Source organism: Callithrix jacchus, chromosome 11 (assembly GCF_049354715.1).
Source record: "Callithrix jacchus isolate 240 chromosome 11, calJac240_pri, whole genome shotgun sequence".
Lineage (NCBI taxonomy): Eukaryota > Metazoa > Chordata > Mammalia > Primates > Cebidae > Callithrix > Callithrix jacchus.
The window spans coordinates 34,417,375-34,443,438 of record NC_133512.1 but is presented as its reverse complement, the minus strand read 5'-3'; the positions used below and the strand labels follow the sequence as shown (position 1 = coordinate 34,443,438).

The 26,064-nt window shown below is 40.5% G+C and overlaps 1 protein-coding gene across 5 annotated transcripts; it reads left to right on the top strand.

The window, feature by feature from the left end:
- Positions 1-24,298, top strand: FAM221A (family with sequence similarity 221 member A). Of its 5 annotated transcripts, XM_054237160.2 has the most exons (8): positions 1-120; positions 4,693-4,866; positions 8,224-8,414; positions 10,616-10,822; positions 12,888-12,995; positions 15,453-15,535; positions 22,083-22,136; positions 23,012-24,298. In XM_054237160.2, exons 1-7 carry the CDS (start codon positions 56-58, stop codon positions 22,086-22,088), a joined length of 834 nt encoding a protein of 277 aa, XP_054093135.1. In that variant the 5' UTR covers positions 1-55; the 3' UTR covers positions 22,089-22,136; positions 23,012-24,298. The 5 variants fall into 5 exon arrangements, with proteins under 5 accessions (XP_054093135.1, XP_002751529.1, XP_078198675.1 ...); XM_002751483.6 differs by lacking the exon at positions 22,083-22,136; XM_078342549.1 differs by lacking the exon at positions 12,888-12,995 and having other exon boundaries at positions 23,012-23,549.
- Positions 24,299-26,064: the final 1,766 nt, after the last annotated feature.

Sequence of the window (26,064 nt, the reverse complement as noted above, 5' to 3'; positions counted from 1 at the left end):
GGGCTCAGCTGTCCGCCGGCGCGTAGGATCGGCGCCTTTGGCTTCCCCGCCAGCCATGGAGAGGCTGACCTTGCCTCCTGGCGGCGCGGCGGCGGTGGACGAGTACCTGGAGTACCGGAGGTGAGGCTGTGGCTCCGGGCCGGGCCTCTGCCTCGCTGGGGAGCCAGGACCTCAGGGCTGGCGGCTGGGGCAGGGGCCCAGCGGGCGTCCGCGGGGCTTCTCGGAATCTGTGTATAGGGTGTTTGGGCAGGCCTAGATGAATTCCAGATTAGCCTTTCCCTAATTAAATATTGTAGGATCACGCAGTTCTATGCAGGGATCAGTCTTCCGAAGCCATTTAAGAGGTCCCTCTCTTCCCTTCCAAGAAGGATGACTACCTCTAGATTGATGCAGAGGTCCAGCTGTTTTTTAAATGGTGGCCATTGAAGACATACACATCGAGTACTCGGGGCTATAGATGTTAGCAGACACCAAATTAACCCAGTATTAGGGCCAACCGTGAACTTCTGAACGCGCTCCCTACCCCCAGGTGCTGGTTTTAGGAGAAAGGCACCGACTGGTGTTCGGCGTTCCTTCGAAACTGGAAACGTAGCTGCTCCTTTGGCCTGAGGACACCGTTCATTGTCCTGAGTCCTGACCAAGGCTGGTGTACCTGCGGCGACGCGCTCTTTTCCCACTTCCTGGGGTTTTTGTGGTCGCGAACCTGGGCGGATGTGAAGTCCTGGGGAGGACCGGCAGAGGACGCGGACTTGTGGCGGGAGGATGTATGTGTACAAGCAGAGGGGAGATGCTCCAGGCTTTGCCGGGACGCTGGAGCGAGAGACAGGGCCTCCTCTGTGGGATCGTGGGCAGCCCGGATGACCCTGAGGTGTGTGTGCTGATGAACCCCCAGCTGACTGCGCTCCCCCACTCTGACTGCCACGTTGGTGTAGTTTTGGGTAACCCTTAGAACTGCCTGGAGATTCTAAGCCAGAAGAAGAAAGGCTAGGAGCTTGATGGGGTCAGTTCCCACGCCTGGTTCAGGGTCAAAACAGCCACCATCCCATCTTCCCCCATAGCAGAGCCGGCTCCTTGAGCCTCCATTTTTCCGGAGCTTTTCCCTGGGAGGAAGTTGCTGGAGCTGGTGTTGACTGATAATTTGTATATAGATATGTGAATTGTGGGCCTCCAGTTGACTCTTGCCTAGCCCCGAACATGTTAGGGGCAGACCTGGTGGGAAATTATGTATTTATTTTATTGACACAGGGTCTGGCTCCACTGCCCAGGCTGGAGTGCAGTGGCGCCATCTTGGCTCACCGCAATCGCCTTCTCCCAGATTGAAGTGATTCTTGTGCTTCAGCCTCCCGAGTAGCTGGGACTACAGTCGCCCGCCATGGCGCCCAGCTACCTTTTGTATTTTCTGTAGAGATGGGATTTCACCATATTGCCCAGGCTGGTCTTGAACTCCTAGGCTCAAGCTATCTGCCCGCCTCCGCCTCTGCAAGTGTTGGGATTACAGGCGTGAGCCACCGCACCCAGCTGGGAAATTATTTTTGCAAACATAAATAACTTGAAACACTTCCCTCTGAAAGAGATGATCAGGTCCTTTAGTGACATCAGAATTTTAGAAAAATGGGGAAAACAGGACTTGAGTGCCTGGATATAAAAGGGTGGACCAGGAAGGTGGGGTGGGAAGATGAGTCAACTTATGAGTTTAGAAGGAAACAAACGTTCCTTCCTAAGAATTTTCCTCCATTTGGTCTTGCCTAGGTACTTTGGTGGGAGTCAGTTGAGAGGGAAAGCATATAGCCTTGTTACAGTATGGGAGGCACTGACCAGTGTCCTGTCATCACCTGAGAGCTTGTTAGAAAAGCGGAATCACAGGCCCACTCTAGACTATTATTATTTATTATTTTCAGACAGAGCCTCACTTTGTCACCCACGCTGGAGTGCAGTGGTGCCCGTAATGGCTGAGGGCAACCTTAACCTCCTGAGCTGAAGTGACTCACTCACCTCAGCCTCCTAACTAGCTGGGACTATAGGCATGCATCACCACACTCAGCTAATTTTTAACTTTTTTGTAGAGATGGGGTCTCACTTATGATGCCAGGGCTCATCTTGAGATCCTGTCCTCAAGCAATCCTTCCACCTCAGCCTCCCAAAGTGCTGGGATTACAGGTGTGAGCCACCACACCTGGCCTTATCTTGTATGTGTGTGTGTGTGTGTGTGTGTGTGTGTGTGTATGTGTGTGTATCTGTCTATCAATCATTTTTTTTTTTAGATGGAGTCTTACTCTGCTGCCTAGGCTGGAGTGCAGTGGTGCCATCTTAGCTCACTGTAACCTCTGCCTCCGCAGTTCAAGTAATTCTCAGTGCCTCAGTCTCCAGAGTAGTTGGGATTATAGGCGCCTACCACCACGCCCAGGGCAATTTTGTATTATTGATAGAGATGGGGTTTTGCCACATTGGCCAGGCTGGTCTTGAACTCCTGACCTCAAGTGATCCGCCTGCTTCAGCCTCCCAAAGTGCTGGGATGACAGGCGTGAGCCACTTCACTGTGAGTCTTAATCTGCATTTGTATAAGATCCCCTGAGGATTCTGTAAGTACAATAAAATTTGAGTTGCACTGGTTTAGAACTTAAATACCAATGACATCTAACTTTTAAAAGATCTTTTAAAGATCTGTATCTATCTTAAGATCTTAATACCTGTTGGTATTCTTGATAGCTACAAGAAAGTGAAATGGCTGGGCTCAGTGGCTCACGCCTGTAATCCCAGCACTTTGGGAGGCTGAGGCTGGCGGATCACAAGGTCAAGAGATCGAGACCATCCTGACCAACATGGTGAAACCCCGCCTCTACTAAAAATACAGAAATTCGCTGGGCATGGTGGTGTGCACCTGTGGTCCTAGCTACGCAGGAGGCTGAGGCAGATGAATCAGTTGAATACTGGAGACGGAGGTTGTAGTGAGCTGAGATTGAACCACAGAGCAAGACTCCATCTCAAAAAAAAAAAGGAAGTGAAATAGCCCAAAATTTATCTCAGAATTAAATGCCCTTTGTTTTTTAAATTTGTTTACTATTATGTATCTAGATTGTTTATGTAAGAAAGATGGTTGTGATTATTTTATAGCTTATAAATTGGTTTTTCTTTTTTTTTGTTTTAGTGGCAAGTACGTAGAGCAATGGATTTTATTTTCTACTTTGGCTAAAGACTTCAAAGTATGGAAAAAAGCGTGTATTGTACAAAAAAGTATATAGCATTCTACAAACAACACTTTTTGTGACTTTTCAAGGGGAGTATTTCCAGGGAGAAATGTCTTCAGTTTTGAAAAACTTCTTTTAATCGTGCTTTCTTTTCCTCCAGGGAGGCCAACTCTTACTTTCTTTTCATAGAAATAATGAGGGCTTAATGTTTTCCCATAAAATTGTGGGTTCTTACTTCCGAAGTTAAACAATGATAAACCTGAATACCTAACACACAGCTGTGGTTTGAGCTTGTGCTGAACCAAGTGTGTATGTAGGTTCCACATTAGTTTAAATTCCTGGCCAGGCTTGGAGACAGGTAGGAAAATTAGACACGGTGGCTTCTGCTTTGATTTTTTTTTGTATTTCTTTTTGGATACATTTTCAAAGCAGGAAAATGTTAGAATTTTTAGCAGTTAAGCCTCTACTTTTAATGAGAAGAATGAGCATCTTTGCTTCAGTATCGGAGGAAAAACTGAGATGAATGTATGGTAATCCTCTGTTGATAAACCTGGATCAGTAAAGTCATGTTATGAGTTCATTGTCTTTCCAATTTATAATCTTCCTATATAGAAAGGGTAGGGGAGAAAAGATTTCTTTTCTCAGCCACCACGAGGTTTATGGCTGAGGTGCGTGTGATTGATTGCAGATCAAACAGAGGGTCGGGCTTCTTATTCTCTCGGCCCAATAATGCGATGCATATGAACTGGGAAAGAAGGGAGTTTATTTCTGTAACTAGGTATAGGGAGAAGGCCTGGAAGATATATCGCCAGACCAACTCAAAATTACAAAGTTTTCCAGTGTTTATATACCTCCTATGCTATATGTTTACATGTAAGTGTGCATTTGTCTAAAGACATAAGTGATTAACATAAGTTGATCCCACTCAACTTTAGTAATATAAATCACTAAAGACATAAGTTAATCACTTATGTCTTCAGTAATCTGTATCTAAAATCTGAGTCCTGAATCTGGAGCCTCAGTAAATTTACTTAATCTAAATCGGTCCAGGTGCTGGGGTGATTACCCTTATCTTGTCTCCTGCTAAATCATGGAGATCTGGGGAGTTTCTTCAGACCCCCAAAAAACTTGTTTGCAGAGGTCTGGGGAGTTTCTTCAGACCCCCTAATAAACTTGTTAGTCCTAAACAGGTCCTTTAAGAATTCCTTTGTTATCTTGTCATGCTTCAAGGCCCAGAAAAGGCCTAGGCAAAACTCCTGGTGGGCTTTTATTACATTCCAGCCTTTGGATAAGGACACTGGCTCTATCAGCTTTTAATATTTAACTTAACTACTCATTCAGTGCTGAAACAGTTGTTCTGGAGACCTGGCCTGCCACCCCTGTAAGAAAGGACAGATGTACAGAATAAAAACTTACAAACTTATTTAATATTTGCAGTGGCCTGGTCATTGCTTGCCTGGAAAATAAATACTCAAAGTTTAAGAGAAATTTATTTTTTTTGTTGTAGAATTGTTGGTGAGGATGATGGAGGGAAACTTTTTACTCCTGAAGAATATGAAGAATACAAAAGAAAAGTTTTACCTCTGCGCCTACAAAACAGATTATTTGTGAGCTGGCGGTCACCAACTGGGATGGATTGTAAACTTGTGGGCCCAGAGACACTGTGTTTTTGTACACATAGGTAAGATATTTTATTGCTAAGTTTTTCGATAGTTAGAAAATAAAAAGCTAAGCATATCTTACTTCTACAAATGAAACTATGACGATTGAGAAACATGTAACAATTGTCCTTTATACAGTAGAGTAGAAATTATCAGCTGGGCATGGTGGCTCACATCTGTTATCTCAGAACTCTGGGAGGCTGAGGCAGGAGGACCGCTTGAGCCCAGGAGTTCTAGTCTGCAGTGAGCTCTGATGGTGCAACTGCATTCCATCCTGGGTGACAGAGTGAAACCTTGTCTCTTAAAAAACAAGAATTATCTAGAGGTTTTTAAAGGTATAATTAAAAAATTTCTGTCATATCCTATTAGAACTCATGATGGAGTCTGTCACCTTAAGCAGTTCTCTTGCCATTAGTAAAAATGTTTGGTGGTCCTGTGGCTTTGCCAGGGGTCTTTCAGTTTGACTGGGGAGCAGAGTACCCACATCTGGCATCACTGGAGAAGGTAGAGAATGGGTCATCAGATTGAGGAACTACTTTAAGCATTGCTTGAACTGATCCACACTGACCACGCTGTCCATCTGTAAGTATAAACATTTCTCCTCAAATTTACTAATTGCCTTTTATACCTTAAGGAGCTGCTGTGTTGACACCTTTCTTTAAACAAACACACTGCTTTGTATTACAAATGGTCATGTTCTAAGAAAAGTGCTGAAAGGAAAGGAAGTAAGTAAGGGAGGCTCCAGTTTTTGACCTGAGTTGCCTGTATCTGCATTTGGCATTTTGCTGTGTGTAGGCTCTACTTTAAATTTTGCTACCGTCTCACAGTTGTAAAGTTCGGAGTGCCTAAGCTGCTTCACAGAAAAGTCTCTGAAGCTATTCTGTTTTCGGGTAGCAACTTTAACTTTCTGTTCCAAGAGGAACCACCCTATTCTGATAGCAATTTCTGGGACTCTTTCACAGAGACTCTTTGTATAGTTGCTATTTACAGAGCTGCAGTTTGCCCAAGTTTATTAGGTAGTTGCTAGGGTGAGTAATGTTGTATATAGATTGACTATAAATTTATTTAGCAACCCCAACTAAAAACACTGAGGAGGAATGGAGGATAAGGGATGTGTTGATATCTTTCAGAATTAAAGAAGGGTTTGGTAAGGTTTATGATAGTTTTATAGTTTATTCTTACACAAATTTAGTGCCACTTTCTAATCTCTGTATAACTTGTACAGCATGGACTTGAACCTCAAAATTGATCTAACTCAACTTTTTTTTTTTTTTTTGAGACAGGTTCTTACTCTGTTGCTCAGGCTGGAGTGCAGTGGCATGATCTTGGCTCACTGCAGCCTTGACCTCCTGGGCTCCTCCTACCTCAGCCTCCCAAGTAGCTGGGACCACAGGTGTGTGCCACCACACCCTGCTAATTTTTGTATTTTTTTGTAGAGATGCAGTTTGGCTTTATTGCGCAGACTGTTCTAGAACTCCTGGGCTCAAGTAATCTGTCTACCTTGGTCTTCCAAAGTACTCAGATTACACTTGTGAGCCACCATGCTCAGCTGACCCAACTCAACTTTGATGGAGAAGTTAATATATTTAGTAGTGATCCACTCAGTGAGATCTTTTCCTAAACTCTTTTTCCCCACTATAAAAGTGATACATGATTATTGAGGAACATGGGGAATATATAGAAACATAGAATATATTCTATATTCTATATAGGATATATAGAAGCAGCTCACTACCCAAAACCAGCTGCTAATTTTCTTTCTTTCTTTTTTTTTTTACAATATCTGTACGACTCTTTCTTTACATGGTCCATTTAATTGTTGTTAATTATGTATGTGCATAAAATACTGAGCCAATTTTTAATAACAGAATCACAGAAATGTTTCCATGTTGTTGTGCACTGATCAAAAACAAGCTTTTTAATAACTTCCAGCTAGTCCAGCCAGTCCAGTGGTGTTTATCTGTGTCCCCCAGGCCTGTGAGAGAGGCCTGGGGGCATGCCAGGTGGAAGGGAAGGTTAGGGGAAGGGGAAACTCTATTCTGTTCTTCCTCTTGCTGTAACTAATTCTGCATTTGTTTTATATATTCTGGTTCTGTAAAATATTTTATTTTACAAAAAGATTTCACTGCTAAGAGGGTTGAAAACTGTTGTCTAATAATTTACTTACTGGTTTTCGTGTGTGTGTGTGTGTGTGTGTGTAATGTAGCTGATGTAAGTAATATTGCTAATACTATTGGTATTATATTTATTGCATTAAGCTTTTCTATATATAGAATTATTTTCTTAGTGTATATTTTCCAAAAATGAAATTTCTGGTTTAAAGAATGGACTTTTTAAAGTTTCTTGAAACATTTTTAAATTATTAAATAGAATTTGTTCTTTTATAACACTTTTTTTTTGACACCGTCTCCCTCTGTTACCTAGGCTGGAGTGCAGTGGTGCTGTCCCAGCCTACTGTGGCCTCTGCTTCCCGGGTTCAAGGGATTCTTCTGCCTCAGCCTCCTGAGTAGCTGGGACTGCAGGCGTGTGCCACCATACTTGGCCAATTTTTGTATTTTTAGTAGAGATGGGGTTTCATCATGTTGCCCAGGTTGGTCTCAAACTCCTGAGCTCAAGTAATCCACTTGCCTCAGCCTCCCAAAGTGCTGGGATTATAGGTATGTGCCACCAGCGCCTGGCTCTTTTGTAACACTCTTGATAGCATTGTGTATTACATATGGTTCTAAAAAACTTTGATTCTTTTTGCTAAGTTAAAGTGGTATCTCATTTTAATTTGCATTTCTTTGATTAATATTGAGAATAATAAATTTAGTATTATTTTACTCAATATCACCTTATGAGAAAGAAGTGAGTGGCCTATTTAAGAAAATTACTACTATAAGAAGGACCTTTGACTTTCAAAAATATCAATCATTTATTTTGAAGTCAAAAGTTATATTAAAATAAATTACATCAATACATGTTTATTGAATATATTTCTATTTCAGGTAGCAAATGTATGCAAATAAATTTAAATAATGCACTTGGATAAAAATAACTTTTATAAAGAAAATTTTTCATACTCTTAGGTTGTGCTTCTATGTTAAGGAATTTGTAGAGGTAAATATTTTAAGGAAATTATATGATATTTCTTTGTATTGCTGTGAAGCAACTTCTTAAGTAACTACAAATAGAAATCTAAAAGAGTGAAGATTTCCTTTGACCAAAGCAAGATAGCGGATGTAAGTACTACATGTAGGAGAGTTTCACCTTACTAACAAGAATAATAAAGCCATAACAATTTAAAAATCATATCTGCCTTTAATAGAATAGAAATTGTAATTTTAGATAATACCTACATTGTGTTTATACTTCTCTCTCTCTCTCTCTTTCTCTAGGTATAAACAACATAAAACTGACTTGGAAACGATTCCCGAGCAGCGCCCCATTGATCTGCCTTGCCGAGTGACTGGCTGCCAGTGCAGGGCTTACCATTATGTCCCCTTGAATGGTACCCAGCCCATTCGCTGCAGGTGCAAACACTTTGCTGATCAGCACAGTGCTGCGCCTGGCTTTACATGCAATGCATGTGAGTTACATTATTATTAATACACAAACCCAGAAGGTTTCTATGTCCTCATTGAATATTTAATGTGCCTTTGTACTGGTCAGAGAGTTAATATTCAGTTGTGTTAGTTGTAGAGTTAATATTCAGTTGTAGCATTAATATTAAGCAACTAAGGAAAATTCAATGGATAAATACTCCAAGATTTCATTTTTGTGAAAGAACTCAGAGTTAATGGTATGCTTCGTAATCATAAACCCTCATCTCATGTAGTTCAGATAATTTAAGTAATAGTAATGGATTTTAAAGAATTATCAGATGTGATCTGATTCAAATTTTTGAATATGGGAATTTAATCAACTAAATTCTATTCATAGATTTTAAAAAGGCATTTGATAAGTCAAAAAATTTTTATGGTTTGCTGATAGATTAAAATAGCATGATGATTTTAATGCTTTGTATGCAATAGCACCCTTACCTTAATACATGTACCCAAATTCCAACCACTACCCCATATGCCCTTACACCGGATCATCCATTGCACTAGGTAGGGTACCAGTCCATTAGTTTCCTTCAGGAGATAGTTAATCCAGTTGTTTTTGTAGTCATTTGAGTTGAAATCTTATGATGAAATATGTAATAAAGCATTTTCATTGACGGCGGCAGTAATAAATGTTTCATTGGCTGAATATGGAAGTAGCTGGAGAAAACTGATTTATTTATGTACCTTGGTTCCCATATATATGTATATATATTTTTTGTTTGTTTGTTTTGTTTTGTTTTTTGGGACAGAGTTTTGCTTTTGTCACACAGTAGCATGATCTCTGCCTCTGGGTTCAAGTGATTCTCCTGCCTCAGCCTCCTGGGTAGCTGGGATTACAGGCACCCACCACCAACCTAGCTAAGTTTTGTATTTTTAGTAGAGACAGGGTTTTGCCATGTTGGCCAGGCTGGTCTTGGATTCCTGACCTCAGGTGATCTGCCCGCCTCAGCCCCCGAAGTGCTGGGATTACAGATGTGAGCCAGCACACCTGGCTATTCCCATATATATTTGTCAGAGATGTGAGTGGGTAAAGATTTTGTTAATCTTTATTATATTCTGACCTCCATACCATATGGCTTGATTTTTTATATAACCACTTTGCTAAGACATAATTTACATATCATACAGTTAACCAATTTAAACTGTACAGTTTAATGATTTTTAATACATAATCGGAGTGAATGTTGTGTAACCACCAGCACAATACACTTCAGAACATTTTTCTCACCCCCAAAAGAAACCCCATATTCACTATTATGGAGTCATTCCTTATTTTTCCCTCTCCTCAGCCCTGAGCAACCTATAATCTACTTTTTTTTTGGATTTACCAATTCTGGACGTTTTGTATAACTAGAATCATAGAATATGTGATCTTTTGTGACTGGCTTCTTCATTTAGCATGATGTTTGCATGATTCATCCATGTAGCCTATATCAATACTTCTTTGCTTTTTATTGCTGAACAAGATTCCACTGCATGCTTTCTGTGTCTACAGGTTGGTCTTCCAATTTGGCTTTTTTGGGGAGTTGATCTGTAGGAAGATTTCTACATTATCTCTTCACCTGGTGGTGGCCACTGGGCTGTCCCTGCCATGCCTGCTTTTAATTCAGTTTGTGAGGAGAGGGCCCGCATACCTGGCTCTTCAGTTTCTTTTAGTCCTTGTTTTTTGCAGGGTTTTTTTTCCTATGGCATACCTGGTTACTACTTCAGCATGTTTTACAAGTAAGAACAGTGCCTAGGAAGGAGTTCAGTGTCTGGAGGTAAGAGTTATAGGGGCCAGAGGATCTAGATTCATGTGACCTTAGCCAGGCTAAGTATCTTTAGGGTGGACAAGTTAGTACCTTTAAGAATTTAACTCCGGACCGCGCGCGGTGGCTCACACCTTTAATCTTAGCACTTTGGAAGGCCGAGGCAGGTGGATCATGAGGTGAGGAGTTTGAGACCAGCCTCACAAACATGGTGAAACCCCATCTCTACTAAAAATACAAAAATTAGCTGAGTGTGCTACCGTACACCTGTAGTCCCAGCTATTTGGGAGGCTGAGGCAGGAGAATTGCTTGAACCCAGGAGGCAGAGCTTTTGGTGAGCCAGAGTGTGCCATTGCACTCCAGCCTGGGTGACAGAGTGAGACTCAGTCTCAAGAAAGAAAAAATAATGTAACTCCTTTTCCATCTTGATTCAGGTTCCAAGTGTTCCGGATTCCATAGCTGCTTCACTTGTGCTTGTGGTCAGCCTGCATATGCCCATGACACAGTCGTGGAAACTAAGCAAGAAAGATTGGCTCAGGGAAAACCAGTGGGACAGGATGTTCCTTCTGCAGCCATGGGAGGATTAACTGGTTTCAGCTCGCTGGCAGAAGGCTACATGCGATTAGATGACAGTGGTATTGGTAAGTGATACTATATGAAATGTGAGCCTGTTGTTTTCATATGTGTTAACAATAGTGAAGCCTTATATTTGTTAAGCACTTTATAGCATTTTGGGAGGCCGAGGCAGGCAGATTGCTTGAGCCCAGGAGTTTGAGACCAGCCTGGCAACATGGCGAAACTCTGTCTCTACAAAAATACAAAAAATTAGCTGGGCGAGGTATAATGTGTGTATCTGTAGTTCCAGCTACTTGGTGAGGGCTACATCCCACCTGAGCCTGAGATTTAGAGGTTGCAGTGAGCTGTGACGGTGCCATTGCCCTCCAGCCTGGGGACAAAGAGAGACCCTGTCTCAAAAGAAATAAATAAAATGTTATACTTTTATAGGGCAGCTCTGTTATAATCTTATGGGGCCACCATTGTATATGCAGCCCACTGTTGACCAAAATGTCTTATGTGACACATGACTGTATAGAGAAAGAAAACCTCTTCCTTTTGGTCCATGAAAGAAGGTGGGGTGAAGAAAGGAGAGAGTGATGAAAGGAAATAATAGAGGTTTTTATCCTGATTTCAGGTATGGAGGAACCTAGGGGCAGAGGGACTGCATGTCTATCTATTAGCCACGTGGATATCTAGAGTGAGGAAACCTCTTGCTGGAATTTGGTTCTTTTTTGATGTTGAAGTCCATAATTCCCAGCAGCTAACCTGTGAGTGGGTCTGCCATGCCACCTGTCATAGCAGGGGGCAGAGCTGGAGGTGGGTCCCCTAAGCTGGGGGACTCAATAGAGGAAGTGACAGGCATTGAGGGAGTCTGTACCTCCGGTGGGAGCAAGCATGAGGCTAGGAGGCTGTATCAAGTTGAGAGACCAACTTATTAAATTCAAGTTGAGCATTTAAGCTCAGTAGCACATGCAGCCACCAGAGGGCAGCACAAAGACCTATGTGGACCAGAGCACCTTCTGTCATATTCCCAGATGCCCCATGAGAGCCACTGGGGACAGGAGAGGGGAGAGACAGAGAAGTCGTCCCACATTGTCTATGTTTTAAGATAGAGCTAACTTCTAACCCAATTAGGACTAAAAGTTCACTTGCTTTCCTTTCTCTGTGATATAGGGTTAGGGGTATCGGGGAAAGGTGGTGGCTTATGAAGAAGACAGAGCAGCTACACATTTTCTCCGCAGCTTCCTTCCTTTTAGTCCAAAACTCAATGTATTCAGCAATTGGTCTTTGTAGTTTATGGTTTGGAGTTGTGGATGTTTCCTCATTTCATTGAAGAGGTACTTTCTTTTTATTTTTCATACTTTGTTTTTAGATGGTTTCCTAGTAAGGAATGGAGTAAAAATATACTTACTCTACCCTTTTCAGCCAGAGGTTCCTTACTGTGAATGTCTTGCTTTTCACAGTGTTTTGTAACTATTATATATTAGGGTTTTGAACTTCTATGCTAACATATGTACATAATATTCTTTTTTCTGTGAAAAAGATCTCAGAAATGTGCAGAATACATTTACCCACTTGCCTTTATATGTCAGACAAAAATCTAAATAGAAAGATAGGGTCTCACTCTGTTACCCAGGCTGGATCCAGTGAAGTGATGTGATCATAGCTCTCTGCAGCCTCAAATTCCTGGGCTCAAGCAATCTTCCTGCTTTACCCTTCCAAGTACCCACCATGCCCAGCTAATTTTTGTTGTTGTTGTTGTTTTAGAGATGGGGTCTCCCTGTGTTGCCACGACTGATCTTGAACTCCTGGCTTCAAGTGATCCTCTTGCTTTGGCTTTCCAAAGTGTTGGGATTATAGGCATGAGCCATTGCACCCAGTCTAAAAATTTTTTTTATGGGAGGAATTTCTAATGATTGTGCTGAGATTCCAATTTATTTTACATTAGAAGTAATAACTTGTATCCAGGCATGGTGGCTCATGCCTGTAATCCTAGCACTTTGGGAGGCCAAGGTGGGTCTTGGCCAAGGAGTTCAAGACCAGCCTGGCCATCATGGTGAAATCCAATCTTAAAAAAAGAAAAAGGTAATAATTTGTTTGTATCCTTGTAAATATTTAATTTTTATTCTCTATGTATTGTTTGCACAGGTGCACCTTCAGTGGAATTTTTAGAATCTCCCACTATGGCAGTAGCTCACCCATTCCTAAAAGCATTTCAAGCATCATCTAGTTCTTCTCCAGAAACGTTAACAGATGGTAATGAAGTTAATTTAGAACTATTTTTGGATGTAGTCAATTAGAATATGGAGCATTGATTTGTTTTCGAGGCTTCTTTTTTTTTTCCATTATTACGATAATTTAACTTCAAGTTAATCTATCATTTTACTTTCTTTTATGTTAGCCACACAATGAGAAAAAGCAAGCAACTTAATTTTGTATTGGGAAAAATAGCTAACTCTGAGAATTTTGAGGATTCTGATAATATTATAATTTAAAGTTTTAAACCTTGTTCTGGTACGTGCGGTTGCTCTGGTGTTTGAATAAGAGGGCCCTCTGGTGGACTAACTGCCTTTGGGTTTTCCCAAAGAGGCATAATCCAGTGATAACCATAGGTTAGCAGGTTATCGTTTATAAATTAAGAGCAAGAAGAATTCCTTTTTAATCACCAGTATGCTATATTTCCCTTAATGAAAACAAGAAGAATGAATTTATATGACTTATTAGGTATTTAAAATTTAGTATTTTACAATATTTTAAAATGAGAATTTTCTTTGATTTATCTGTATTTTCACACACCTAGACATTTCTCACAAGGAATTGTAAGCCTGTTTGCAACATACGACTCAGTATATAATGATAAAATATATATAGAAGAAAGAAGCCAAGAAAAGGGCACAATTGTGGCAGCTTTCCAGGTTAATGTAATTGCTTTGTTTAAATTTCAGTTTTGACTGAAGTTAGTGGCAGCCAAGGCAGAGAGGAAGGTGCAGTCAATTAAATGCTTTTTTTTTTTTTTATTAGACAGGAGGAAACCGGAGTTCCTCAGTGCTAATGAATGTTACACCAATGCTGGATTTTTTTTTTTTTTGAGACAACTTTTCGCTCTGTTGCCCAAGCTGGTGTGCAGTGGTGTGATCACGGCTCACTGTAACCTTGAACTTCTGGGCTCAAGTGATCTTTCTGCCTCAGCCTCCCATGTAGCTAGGAGTAGAGGTGTACCACCACACCTGGGTAATTAAAAATTTTTTTTCTTGCTATGTTGACTAGGCTGGTCTCAAACTCCTGGCCTCAAGCTCTCCTCCTGCCTCCTGCCTCAGCTTCCCAAAGCACTAGGATTACAGCTATGTGTCACTGCTCCAGGCCGGGCATGCTGGATTTTAAGCCTGTGTAGTGACCCTGAGTGATTAGTGGCCAAAGTGAAAGCTTTTTTTCAGCAAATACAGCAAATGGTTGCTTATTTCTGATAGTCACCTCTTTTCCTTTGTTTTGAGACAGTCTTGCTCTGTTACCCAGGCTGGAGTGTAGTGGTGTGATCTTGGCTCACTGCAGCCTCCACCTCCTTGACTCAAGTGATCCTCCTATCTTAGCCTCCTGAGTAGTTGGGACTATAGGAATGCACCACCATGCCCAGCTAAATTTTGAATTTTTTGTAGAGACAGAGTTTTGCCATGTTATCCAGGCTGGTCTCGAATACCTGAGCTCAAGCAATCCACCTGTCTCTGCCTCCCCAGGTGCTGTGACTGCAGGTGTGAATCACTGCACCCGGCCTGATAGTCACCTTTGATGAGTTGTGATATAAGATTTTACTAGATAAATGGCAATATACCATGATAATGCAACTCAGTGAAGATGAGTCTGGAAGAGGCTTGGCTCAAATGGTTTGATATGATCCAGAGATAGACCTAGAGTTTCCAGAGGAATAGGTAGATAACACATATTCTAAGCATCCCTTCACTCTTCTCAATAAGACTTGTCAAAGATAGTCGATAGACTGTAGTAGTACTCTGTGGTGACTGTCTGGAGTTACATGTTTTCATGTTGCTGATTGAGGGTGAATTCATATACTTTACAAACTAGAAGAACACGTGTTCAGTTTGCAATTCTGTTTTGGAATTGAAGGGACCCCATGAAGACATTCACCCTCAATGAAAGTGAACTTTTCTATGAAATTAGGCTCTTGGGGTACCTACCAAGAAAACCAGATTTTTTCCTACTGAAGCAATTTAAAAAATTCCTTTCAGCATATAATTTAGTGCTTGATCAGTTTTACTAAGCGAGTACCATGAAAAATGGCTAAAATAGTTAAGTTTTGAAACATTTTGAGGCTGTTACTATCATCACTATGGCTGCCTATGCCAAGCCTCAATAATTACTTTTATGCATTGTCTCAAAGTGTAACATGGATTTCTAGTTATACAATGTGAAAAGTAGTTGGACAAGACTAAGCACAGTCTTATACAGAATAGCTATATGGTGCTATTTAATATGATTGGTGGAATATTTGGAGAATGTTTGCTGTGAAAAACACGTTTGTCCTGTGATGCCATTCTCTCTGAAAGAGAATTAGGTAGTAGGACCAATTATTCATCTAGGCCATTTCTGGTTTGAAAAATAAACCGTTATCACTTGGCAGGAGAAAACTTTTTTTTCTTTTATTTCAGGGGAACATGTAATGATGTAAATACATTACTTAGATTTTTTTTTCCTCATTAGTAGGTACAAGTAGTCAAGTTTCTTCGATAAGGAGACCTGAAGAGGATGATATGGCTTTCTTTGAAAGACGATACCAGGAAAGGGTAGGTTTTTGAGGAAATCTACTTGCTTTAAGCATTTACTTGTAGCAAAAGCACTAGAATGATCATCTATTGAATGTGGAACATCCTTGAAAATAATTTATAAAATCTTTACTTACAGTTGATGTTAGGCCTTGAGGCTTATTAGAATAATTTAAACAGAAACAGGACTAGTGAATAACATGGTATTTAATACACTGGTTGATTTATGAAGGTCATAAACAATGGATAAATACACAACTAAAATGGTCAGTAATAAACATCAATATCAGCAGATTTGTAAATTATATGTATCTCAAATTTCTTTTTTTATACATGTACCTTTATTTTTTAAAAAAATATTTGTCTAATAAACATTGAGTATATTTTGAATTTTTTTTTTTGAGACAGAATCTCACTCTGTTGCCAGGCTGGAGTGCAGTGGTACAATCTTGGCTCACTGCAAACTTTGCTTCCCAGGTTCAAGAGATTCCCGTGCCTCAGCCTCCCGAGTAGCTGGGACTAAGGTGCGCGTAACCGTGCGCGTATCCATGCCTGGCTAATTTTTGTATTTTTAGTAAAGACGGTTTCACCATGTTGGCCAGGATGGTCTCCATCTCTTGATCTTGTGATCTGCCTGCCTCAGCCTCCCAAAGTGCTGGGATTACAGGCGTGAGCCACTATGCCAGTTGAATCTTAATATGTATTATTTATTCATCTTAGAGGCTTTTAGATTTATCCAGACTCAATAAAATTACCCAATATATATCTGGGTGCAGCGGCTCACATCTGTAATCCCAGGACTTTGGGAGGCCAAGGTGGGCAGATCACCTGAGGTCAGGAGTTCGGGACCAGCCTAGCCACCATGGCGAGACCCTATCTCTACTAAGAAAAATACAAACATTAGCTTGGCATGGTGGTGCATGCCTGTAATCCCAGCTATTTGGGAGGCTGAGGCAGGAGAATCGCTTGAACCCAGGAGGCGGAGGTTGCAGTGAGCAGAGATCGTGAGCACTCCAGCCTGGGTGACAGTGAAACTCCATCTATTAAAAAAAAAAGTACTCAATATTCTTTAAGAAATGGAACATTAAACATAAACATATTTTAACAGTTTCTGGGGCTCAAGAAGTGTAGTCTTGATGTGCTCACAGCTTTAAGTAATGGTGACTCAGTTCACCAGTGTGTAAATGTCTTGGAGATAAGCATAGTGTTTCATTTATTCTTATATTTTCCCTAGCACCTAGCACAGTGAGTGCTTTGTATGTAATACATTTTTAGTGAATTATGAATTTACAGAAAATTGAAAAAATTTAACACAAATATAATTGATACTTTGGTACATGTCAACTTCTTATACTTTTGATATGTTTCATGGCCATGTTCATATTTGAGAGTTTTATTTTGTCTTTATGTTTTTTTTTTTTCCTTTTGGATCATTTATTCATTCAATGTCTAACTGTCAACAGGAGATAACATTACTGAAAAGTACAGAATCATGATGGGAAACATATTCTATTATTTGTGGTTTCACTCCTACCTCAAAGCTGCTCTTTTTCCATTATGCCCCTATTTCCTGCTCAGGCAAAAGACTCACTTTTTATTCCAAACAGAATTAATCATGGAATCCTATCAGTTCCATCTCTTTAGCATTTGTAGAATCTATTCCCTGTTTGTCTTCTTTACCTTCCAGGATCTCAGAAGTCTTTCACTCTTGGTTCTTAATGGGCCTCTCTTCTTCCTCTTTAATTTTCCTTTGCTGTTTTCTCTTTGCAGCTCAGGTAATCTTTTTTTTTTTTTTTTAATTTTTTATTGCATTTTAGGTTTTGGGGTACATGAGCAGAACATGCCAGACAGTTGCGTAGGTACACACATGGCAGTGTGTTTTGCTTCCTTTCTCCCCTTCACCCACATTTGGCATTTCTCCCCAGGCTATCCCTCCCCACCTCCCCCTCCCACTGGCCCTCCCCTTTTCCCCCCAATAGACCCCAGTGTTTAGTACTCCCCTCCCTGTGTCCATGTGTTCTCATTTTTCATCACCTGCTTATGAGTGAGAATATGCGGTGTTTCATTTTCTGTTCTTGTGTCAGTTTGCTGAGGATGATGTTCTCCAGATTCATCCATGTCCCTACAAACGACACAAACTCATCATTTCTGATTGCTGCATAATATTCCATGGTGTATATGTGCCACATTTTTCCAATCCAGTCTATCATCAATGGGCATTTGGGTTGATTCCAGGTCATTGCTATTGTAAACAGTGCTGCAATGAACATTCGTGTACATGTGTCCTTATAGTAGAACGATTTATAGGTCTTTCAGTATATACCCAGTAATGGGATTGCTGGGTCAAATGGAATTTCTATTTCTAAGGCCTTGAGGAATCGCCACACTGTCTTCCACAATGGTTGAACTAATTTACACTCCCACCAACAGTGTAAAAGTGTGCCTTTTTCTCCACATCCTCTCCAGCATCTATTGTCTCCAGATTTTTTAATGATCGCCATTCTGACTGGCATGAGATGGTATCTCAATGTGGTTTTGATTTGCATCTCTCTGATGACCAGTGACGATGAGCATTTTTTCATATGATTGTTGGCCTCATATAGGTCTTCTTTTGTAAAGTGTCTGTTCATATCCTTTGCCCACTTTTGAATGGGCTTGTTTGTTTTTTTTCCTGTAAATCTGTTTGAGTTCTTTGTAAATTCTGGATATCAGCCCTTTGTCAGATGGGTAAACTGCAAAAATTTTTTCCCATTCTGTTGGTTGCCGATTCACTCTAGTGACTGTTTCTTTTGCCGTGCAGAAGCTGTGGAGTTTCATTAGGTCCCATTTGTCTATTTTGGCTTTTGTTGCCAATGCTTTTGGTGTTTTGTTCATGAAGTCCTTGCCTAGTCCTATGTCCTGGATAGTTTTGCCTAGATTTCCTTCTAGGGTTTTTATGGTGCCAGGTCTTATGTTTAAGTCTTTAATCCATCTGGAGTTAATTTTAGTGTAAGGTGTCAGGAAGGGGTCCAGTTTCTTGTCTTTATGTTTTACTAGATGAAAGAATGTTGGCGTAATGAGCTATGGGAATAGTATTTCAGCCGTATGGCTGCAAGTACTTTCTTTAGAGTTGTTTTGTGGGCATCATTATCTCTCTAGCCAGGTAATAAACTCCACCAAAGTAAAGATACTCATGCCACTTTTTCTTGTATCCTCTTCAACTCTTAGACAAGAGCTTGTTGAGTAACTGAAAGTGTGGAAAAGTTGAGATTAAGAAAATTCAGGAAGTAAGTTAGAGACAGAGTAGCTTAAGAATTTTGAAGTTGAAGGGGAGAGGACTTAAGTCTGTTTGGACTGCTATAACAAAATACCGTAAAGCTGGGTGGCTTACAAACAACAGACATTTACTGCTCACAGTTTCAGAGACTAGAAAGTCTAAGATGAAGGTGCTGGCAGATTTGGTGTCTTGTGAAGGTCTGCCTCCTGGTCTGCAGATAGCCTCTTCCTGCTGTGTCGTCATTCGGTGAAAGGAACATGATGGGTCTTGAGGCTTCTTTTATAAGGCACTTATCCCATTCATGAGGGCTCTGCCCTCTCATGATCTAATCACTGCCCACAGGCCCCATCTCCTCATACCACTACACTGGGGGTTAGGATTTCAACATGAATTTTGCGGGGACAAAAGCATTCAGACCACAGCAAGGGGAAAGAGGTGTGGTAGGATGTCAGTGAGGGAGATGAAATGGTCACAGTGATGGAAGGAAAGGCAGCTTTTGCAGCAACATAAAGGTTATAAACTTATAATCAAATCAGTCTTCATTCTTGGAACACACACACTCACAGCCAAGTTTTAGTTTTTCCTCACAGGCTTATGAGAAACTAGTTGTAGAATTCCTTCCATCCCTTCTCCAGAAGAATGGAAATTTTGGCCGCTTTGAAAACATGCTGGTGGTGTTTGCTTGTGAGAAGATAAGGAGAGGAATTCTTATATGTGAATGTTTTAAAGGGTATACCTGGCCTGTCAAGATTGCTTATTTATTTATTTTTTGAGACTGAGTTTCACTCTTGTGCCCAGGCTGGGGTGCAACGGCGCGATCTCAGCTCACTGCAACCTCCGCCTCCTGGTTCAAGTGATTCTCCTGCCTTAGCCTCCCAAGTAGCTAGGATTACAGGCATGTGCCACCACACCTGGCTAATTTTGTATTTTTAGTACAGATAGGGTTTCTCCATGTTGGTCAGGCTGGTCTTGAACTCCTGACCTCAGATGATCTGGCTGCCTTGGCCTCCCAAAGTGCTGGGATTACAGGTGTGAGCCACCACATCCAACCAAGATTGCTTATTATAGGCCAGGTGTGGTGACTCAGCACTTTGGGAGGCCAAGAAGGGTGGATCATGAGGTTGGGAGTTCGAGACCAGGTTGTTCAAAATGGTGAAACCCTGTCTCTACTAAAAATACAAAAAAAAAAAAAAAAAAAAAGAAAAGAAAGAAACATTTAGCTGGGAGTGGTGGCATGCACCTGTAATCCCAGCTACTTGGAAGGCTGAGGCAGAAGAATTGCTTGAACCCAGGAGGTGAGGTTGCAGTGAGCCGAGATCATACCACTGCACTCCAGTCTGGGTGACAGAGCAACGTTTCGTCTTGGGGGGCAAGGGTGAGATTGCTTAATATGAACAAACCTAGATTTTATGGATTTATGAGCTGTAGTTTATAACTTTGTAGCCTCTGTGATTTATAGATTTATGAGATATAGGTTATAAACTCTCCACCCTGTGTGATTAATGGAATATAAACAATAAGAAGCCTAAACCTAAATAACTTCCTCTGAGGTGACATGTACCATACGTGCTATCAGTACTTGTCTTTTACTCCAAAACCATTTGGATGATTAGGAAGCTGTGTGTCTGATAGTTCAGAGCCTCTTGCAAGAGCAATGCCATATATATCTGGTTTTTGTTTGTCTTCTTTGTGAATCACTGGTAACATCTGGCGGGGAAGAATCTATGATTAGTGTAAGTCAGCTTTGATAAGTGAGGTCTTTGTGGTCACATATTTTACCAGCTGCTTTTAGATACTATTGAAAAGTTGCTTTTATATTATCAGTTTAAGTTATTTTCTTCTGCTGTGGATGACTCTTGATCTCTTTTCCCCAAGAAAGGAGAATTTTATTAAGGAATCAATTATCAAAGGTCTACTAGGTGCAAGGCACTGTATTCCTGTCAGAAAATTTAAAAAACAAACAAACAAAAAAGAAGAGGAGGATGTATCTTTTTTCTTAAGACTCTAGATGGTTTTCCGGGTGCGGTTGCTCATGCCTCTAATCCCAGCACTTCGGGAGATCGAGGTGGGCAGATCACTTGAAGGCAGGAGTTCGAGAACAGCCTGGCCAACATGGTGAAAACTTGTCTCTACTAAAAATACAAAAAATTAGTTGGGTATGGTGGTGCACGCCTGTAATCCCAGCTACTGGGAGACTCAGGCAGCATAATCACTTGAACCCGGGAGGTGGAAGTTGCAGTGAGCTGAGATTGGGCCACTGCATTCCAGCTTGGGTGACAGAGAGAGACTCTTTCTCAAAAAGAAAAAAAAAGACTCTAGATGATAGATTGGTAGATGGATGTATTTGCTAAGTATTATTTCAAAATTTGCTAAGTATTATTTCAAATGTCAAAACACTACTTTGGCTTTTGTTTGTATTTTAGCATCTTTGTTTCTTAAAAACTTATGTTTCTACAAATCCAACACTTGACTTTAAATGAGTGAGGAAAAGGGTCTCACATTTATTGAGCGCTTAAGTGCCTAGATTTATATATATATTATTTACGGCTTTAGAACAACCCTGAGGAGTAGCTATTACTATGACATTTTTTACAGATGTAAAACTGATAAATAACTTGCCCCAAATGCTTAATAAATGGTAGAAGTAGGATTCAAATTCTTTTCTATTTGACATCAAAACCTGTAACTTTTGCCCTAGAATAGGGTATTTTGGGGGCTCCTTCAGATGACCTGTTGTTTGACAGTTTGCAAGAATGGTATGAGTGTATGGTGTCTGAGGTTCCCCACCCAACTCAAAGAGGAGAGAGAGGGAGTAAATGCGGAGGAGACAGAGGTTACATTAATCTGGTTTTATGGTTGGGAAGTTTTTTTACTTGCAGTTTGATGGGATTGGATAGACTGGTTTTGCCTGGTTTCTTTTTTGTTTTCTTTTTTGATATGGAGTCTCACTCTGTCGTCCAGGGCGGCGTGCAATGGCACCAACTTGGCTCACTGCATCCTCCGCCTCCTGGTGCGAGGGATTCTCCTGCCTGAGCCTCCTCAGTAGCTGAGACTAAAGGCAAGTGCCACCATGCCTGGCTACTTTTTTATATTTTTAGTAGTGATGGGGTTTCACCGTGTTAGCCAGGATGGTCTCGATCTCCTGACCTTGTGATCTGCCCACCTCAGCTTCCCAAAGTGCTGGGATTACAGGCATGAGCCACCATGCCCGGCCTCTCCTGGTTTCTTGATATTATTCCTATCACTTCAGAAGTTCAGAGGCCCTGCCTTCTTCCACCATGGCCCTTGACTTCCTCTCCCCTTCTCTTGCAGGGGTAAGGCAGTGAGGTTGCCTCTGGAAGTTGGTGTGTGTGAATATGAGTGGTGGTGAGTAAGAGGCAGGTGGGCTTTGTGTTCTCTGGGGTCTTTAATCCCATGGAAAATCTCTTTATGTCTAAAAAGTTACAAGGCCACTGCTTAGGGTATGTGTGCTGCTTTTTTGCTTTAACAATAATAGAAGAGGACAAGATCTTCAGGAAGGTAACCAGGAATATAGAAATCAGAATTACAGGAAACTATCCTTAAGGCAGTCCACGTTCCAGAGATAATCCAGCTGGATTAGGTTCATTCTGTAACTCTGTAGGGAATGTGCATAGGCTGGATGTAAGCTTAGGCATTTTAAGCACTTTTAATTAATTTTTTTTTTTTTTTTTGAGATGGAGTCTTGCTCTCTTGCCAGGCTGGAGTGCAGTGGCACGATCTTGGCTCACTGCAACTTCTGCCTCCTGGGATCAAGCAATTCTCCTGTCTCAGCCTCCCGAGTAGCTGGGACTGCAGGCATGTGCCACCACGCTCAGCTAATTTTTGTATTTTTAGTAGAGATGGGGTTTCACCATGTTTGCCAGGCTGGTCTCGCTCTCTTGACCTCGTGATCTGCCCATCATGGCCTCCCAAGGTGCTGGGATTATAGGCGTGAGCCACTGCGTCCAGCCAGTACTTTTAATTTTAGTGACAGTTGAAATTAATTTTTTTCTCTAAAGCAATATTCATGTTACTTTTATTAAAATGCTTCTGTAAAATTAAAATCAAACCATTTAAGAATGTGTAATCATGTCCCTTTAAAAGATTTTGGCTTTAGTATTTAGCAGTTTAATAACTGTGTGGAATGGCTGTGACATGAATCTGAATGAGTTTTATGCAAGTTTTTTTTTCTTTAGAATGGTTTAGAAGTTATTATATCAATAAATATGTTCAATTTACAGATAAAAATGGAAAAGGCTGCTAAGCAGAAAGGAAAAGCTCCATTGCCATCAGCTACAAAACCTTCATGAAGACTGTTGGAGAAATTCAAACCATCGTCCAAGTTTATCTTTTTCATGTTTATATAAATGTAGTAATACAGTTTATTTTTCCTCAAATTATTTACTTTTTTCCTGTATAAATGTCTTTTGTAGTGTCTCCTTAATTTATCTAAATAACTAAAAATGCCTATTACTTCTGTCAAAACTCATGATTTGTTACTATGTGTATACATTTTCTCTCTCCTAACAAATGAGATTATTTTATATGGGTCTACCTGAGAGTACAGCAAATATTTTTAGCACATAATAATTTAACTGTTTCAGGCTATTTAAAAAATTAAAGATATTATCAAGGGTTCTGAACAAATACATAAGAGCCATGTTTGTCATACAAAATAGTAAGTTAAAAACAAAACAAAGAACAAAATAGCTAAAATCGTTAATTTTTTTATTTTTCAAAGTTTGTAATATTTTTAAATAAAAAAGTATCTTAAAATCATACTGCCATTTTTTCGTGATATTACTGATTCTTTTTTCTTTTTTTAAAATCAGATTTTATTTTTTAAATATCACATTTACAGAGAATTTTCATTTTAAATATTTATATTTACTAATTTTAATTTGTATTTTTTTATTGCCTTCCAGAAATGCTATGCCATATTATAGTCTCATAAATACTGGATTGTGTCTGTTTTAAAACCTTAAACCTTACAAAAATGAGAAATGCCCTGCTTTTTCTTTTTTAATGCAAATGGAATTGCTCTCTGAATTTCACAACTTTTTTTCACTCAGTATAGCGTATCTTAAATTAATAAATTTACATTTACCCCACAATTTTTAGTGCGTGTTCAGAGTTCCATTATGTTAATATGCCATAGTACACTTAGCTTATCCATTCCTTTAAGATATAAGATTCTTTTTTTTCAATCATCTGTCTCAGGTCAAAGATATCTACTGATTTTTAAGTTGTATTGTCAACTACCCATTGTCTGTAACTGCACTGGACACATCTTGTGTGCCACTGCAAATCATCTTGGCCCATTTATGTCTTACTGCATTACTACTGTGAACACTTTCCAGGAGGTTTCTGATACTGGAAGCCATTTGATGGCCAGTCACCCGTAGCAGCGGCCAACTCAATAATAATATATTCCTATGTTAGCTTTCTCTTTTTTCCTTTTCCACTCCTCTGCTCCTCCCTCTGGTTCCCTCAGATCACTTCCCAAATAAATTGCTTGTATAATAACACTCACTGGTATAAGAACATTTGTCTTAGGCTTTGCTTTTGGGCAAGGGATAAACTCATGCTAAGATGGTTGGTACCAGGAATGGCTTTTGAAAGCAAACACTCAAAATAGTATCTTGTGAATGGATCAGTTATTGCAGTGGATTTGGATGAAGTGCAGGTGGGAGGTGAAGTGCTAGATTATGCAGTAGCTGTGCCATTACAGTGAAATAGGACTAGTGGAAATTATAAAGTATTCACTTGCTACTTTGAAATGCTTTAGGAGCTTTGAAAAAGAAAATGACACAGGCTCATGACAGCCATTTAACTCAAGGAATACTGTGAAACTCATCTTCAGATACAGGCCAGACTGCTGCAATCCAGCTCAAATCTAACAGTAAAGGTGGCAAGGCTGCAAAGGAGGCTGAATGCACAGTCCCCAGCAAAGTCAGCATGCTGACACAAAAAGAATGGAACCCTAAATCATAGTATTGGGACATTTGTGTTGGTACCTGAGAATCTCGAACCCTCAGGATCCTTCAACTCTGAGCTGGCACAAATTGTGTCCTCCAATTTTCTAGAGGCGTATATATCCTGCCCTTTGCTTTGAGGTTCTCTAAAGGCTTTATCTGAGGCAGTTGCATCACAAGGTAACACTTGTCCTCAAGACTCACTCTTGCTACCTCTCACTGACTCCAAAGTAATAACTAGGATCAGGTCTCAGCAAACTCTAACTTGGAGAGTGTAGTCCTTCCTCTAGGAGGATAGGTTTTACTCTGACTCAACTGCAGATTCTGGTTGAAATGTATTGGAAGGAACCCAGGGAATATGTCTGAGAGTAGATCTTGAGGATGTTGAATCAAGGGGTGTGGTGGGGATGGAATATAAGGCTTGAGAGGAGAGAGTGACATCAGAGCACCCACTCATGATGCATGGTTTAATTCCCTGTCAAGAATCTCTGGAGTTGCTCCTAACACAATGCAAAGATGGCATATAGAAGATATGATAAGCATGCCTGCAGTTATCTGACAGTACTGAGGAAGGGGTCAGAAAGCTTAGGGATATATTTGTTGTTTGAAACTGGAGAAGCTACCACCTGACATTTCCCTGGGAAGGCCCAGATGATATTCATAACTAAGGCAAAAAAAGTATAATAGTACTCAAGTGCAGGGGATCACAGCTGTAATCCCAGCGCTTTGGGAGGCTCAGGTGGGAGGACTGCTTGAGCCAGGAGGTCGAGGCTGCAGTGAGCCTTGATCATGCCAATACACTAGCCTGGGTGACAAAGTAAGATCCTATCTCAAACAATGAAAAGAAAAGTAATGGTGAAGAGTATACTGGAAACTTTAAAAAGCCTAGTAATGGTTGATTGACCTCTACAGACTAGAATTGATGATGGAAGATGTTGTCATGACACTGGGCTCTGGGGTATCAATGTAGATACAGGATGGGATGCCGAAATTTTGAAGGCCAAGTTGTGGAACTTAACTGTCAGAGGCCCAATGGACATAATTAACTTAATGGGTACCTAGGCACGAATCTGTGAACAAGGTAAAGTTCATGATGTTCCAAGGGGTAAGATAGAAGGACACCTGATTAGGATGTTATTTGACTTGTATAACTGACTCCTCTCACCCCTCAGAAAAGAAAATTGAGAACTGGCAAGGAGAAGGCTGACATTAATCTTTGTAATGAAAAACCGTAGTTCCCCATCCAGTTTCCAGACCTAAAGCTCATAATGGAAGGGAAGGCCCAGATCCCTTGAGGAAGGATCATCAAATATATTTGG

Coding starts and splice junctions, on each gene's coding strand:
- FAM221A (XM_002751483.6), top strand. CDS start 56: ATGGAGAGGCTGACCTTGCCTCCTGGCGGCGCGGCGGCGGTGGACGAG. Junction 8,415..10,615: donor TGGCTTTACATGCAATGCAT/GTGAGTTACATT, acceptor ATCTTGATTCAG/GTTCCAAGTGTTCCGGATTC. Junction 12,996..15,452: donor TCCAGAAACGTTAACAGATG/GTAATGAAGTTA, acceptor TTTCCTCATTAG/TAGGTACAAGTAGTCAAGTT.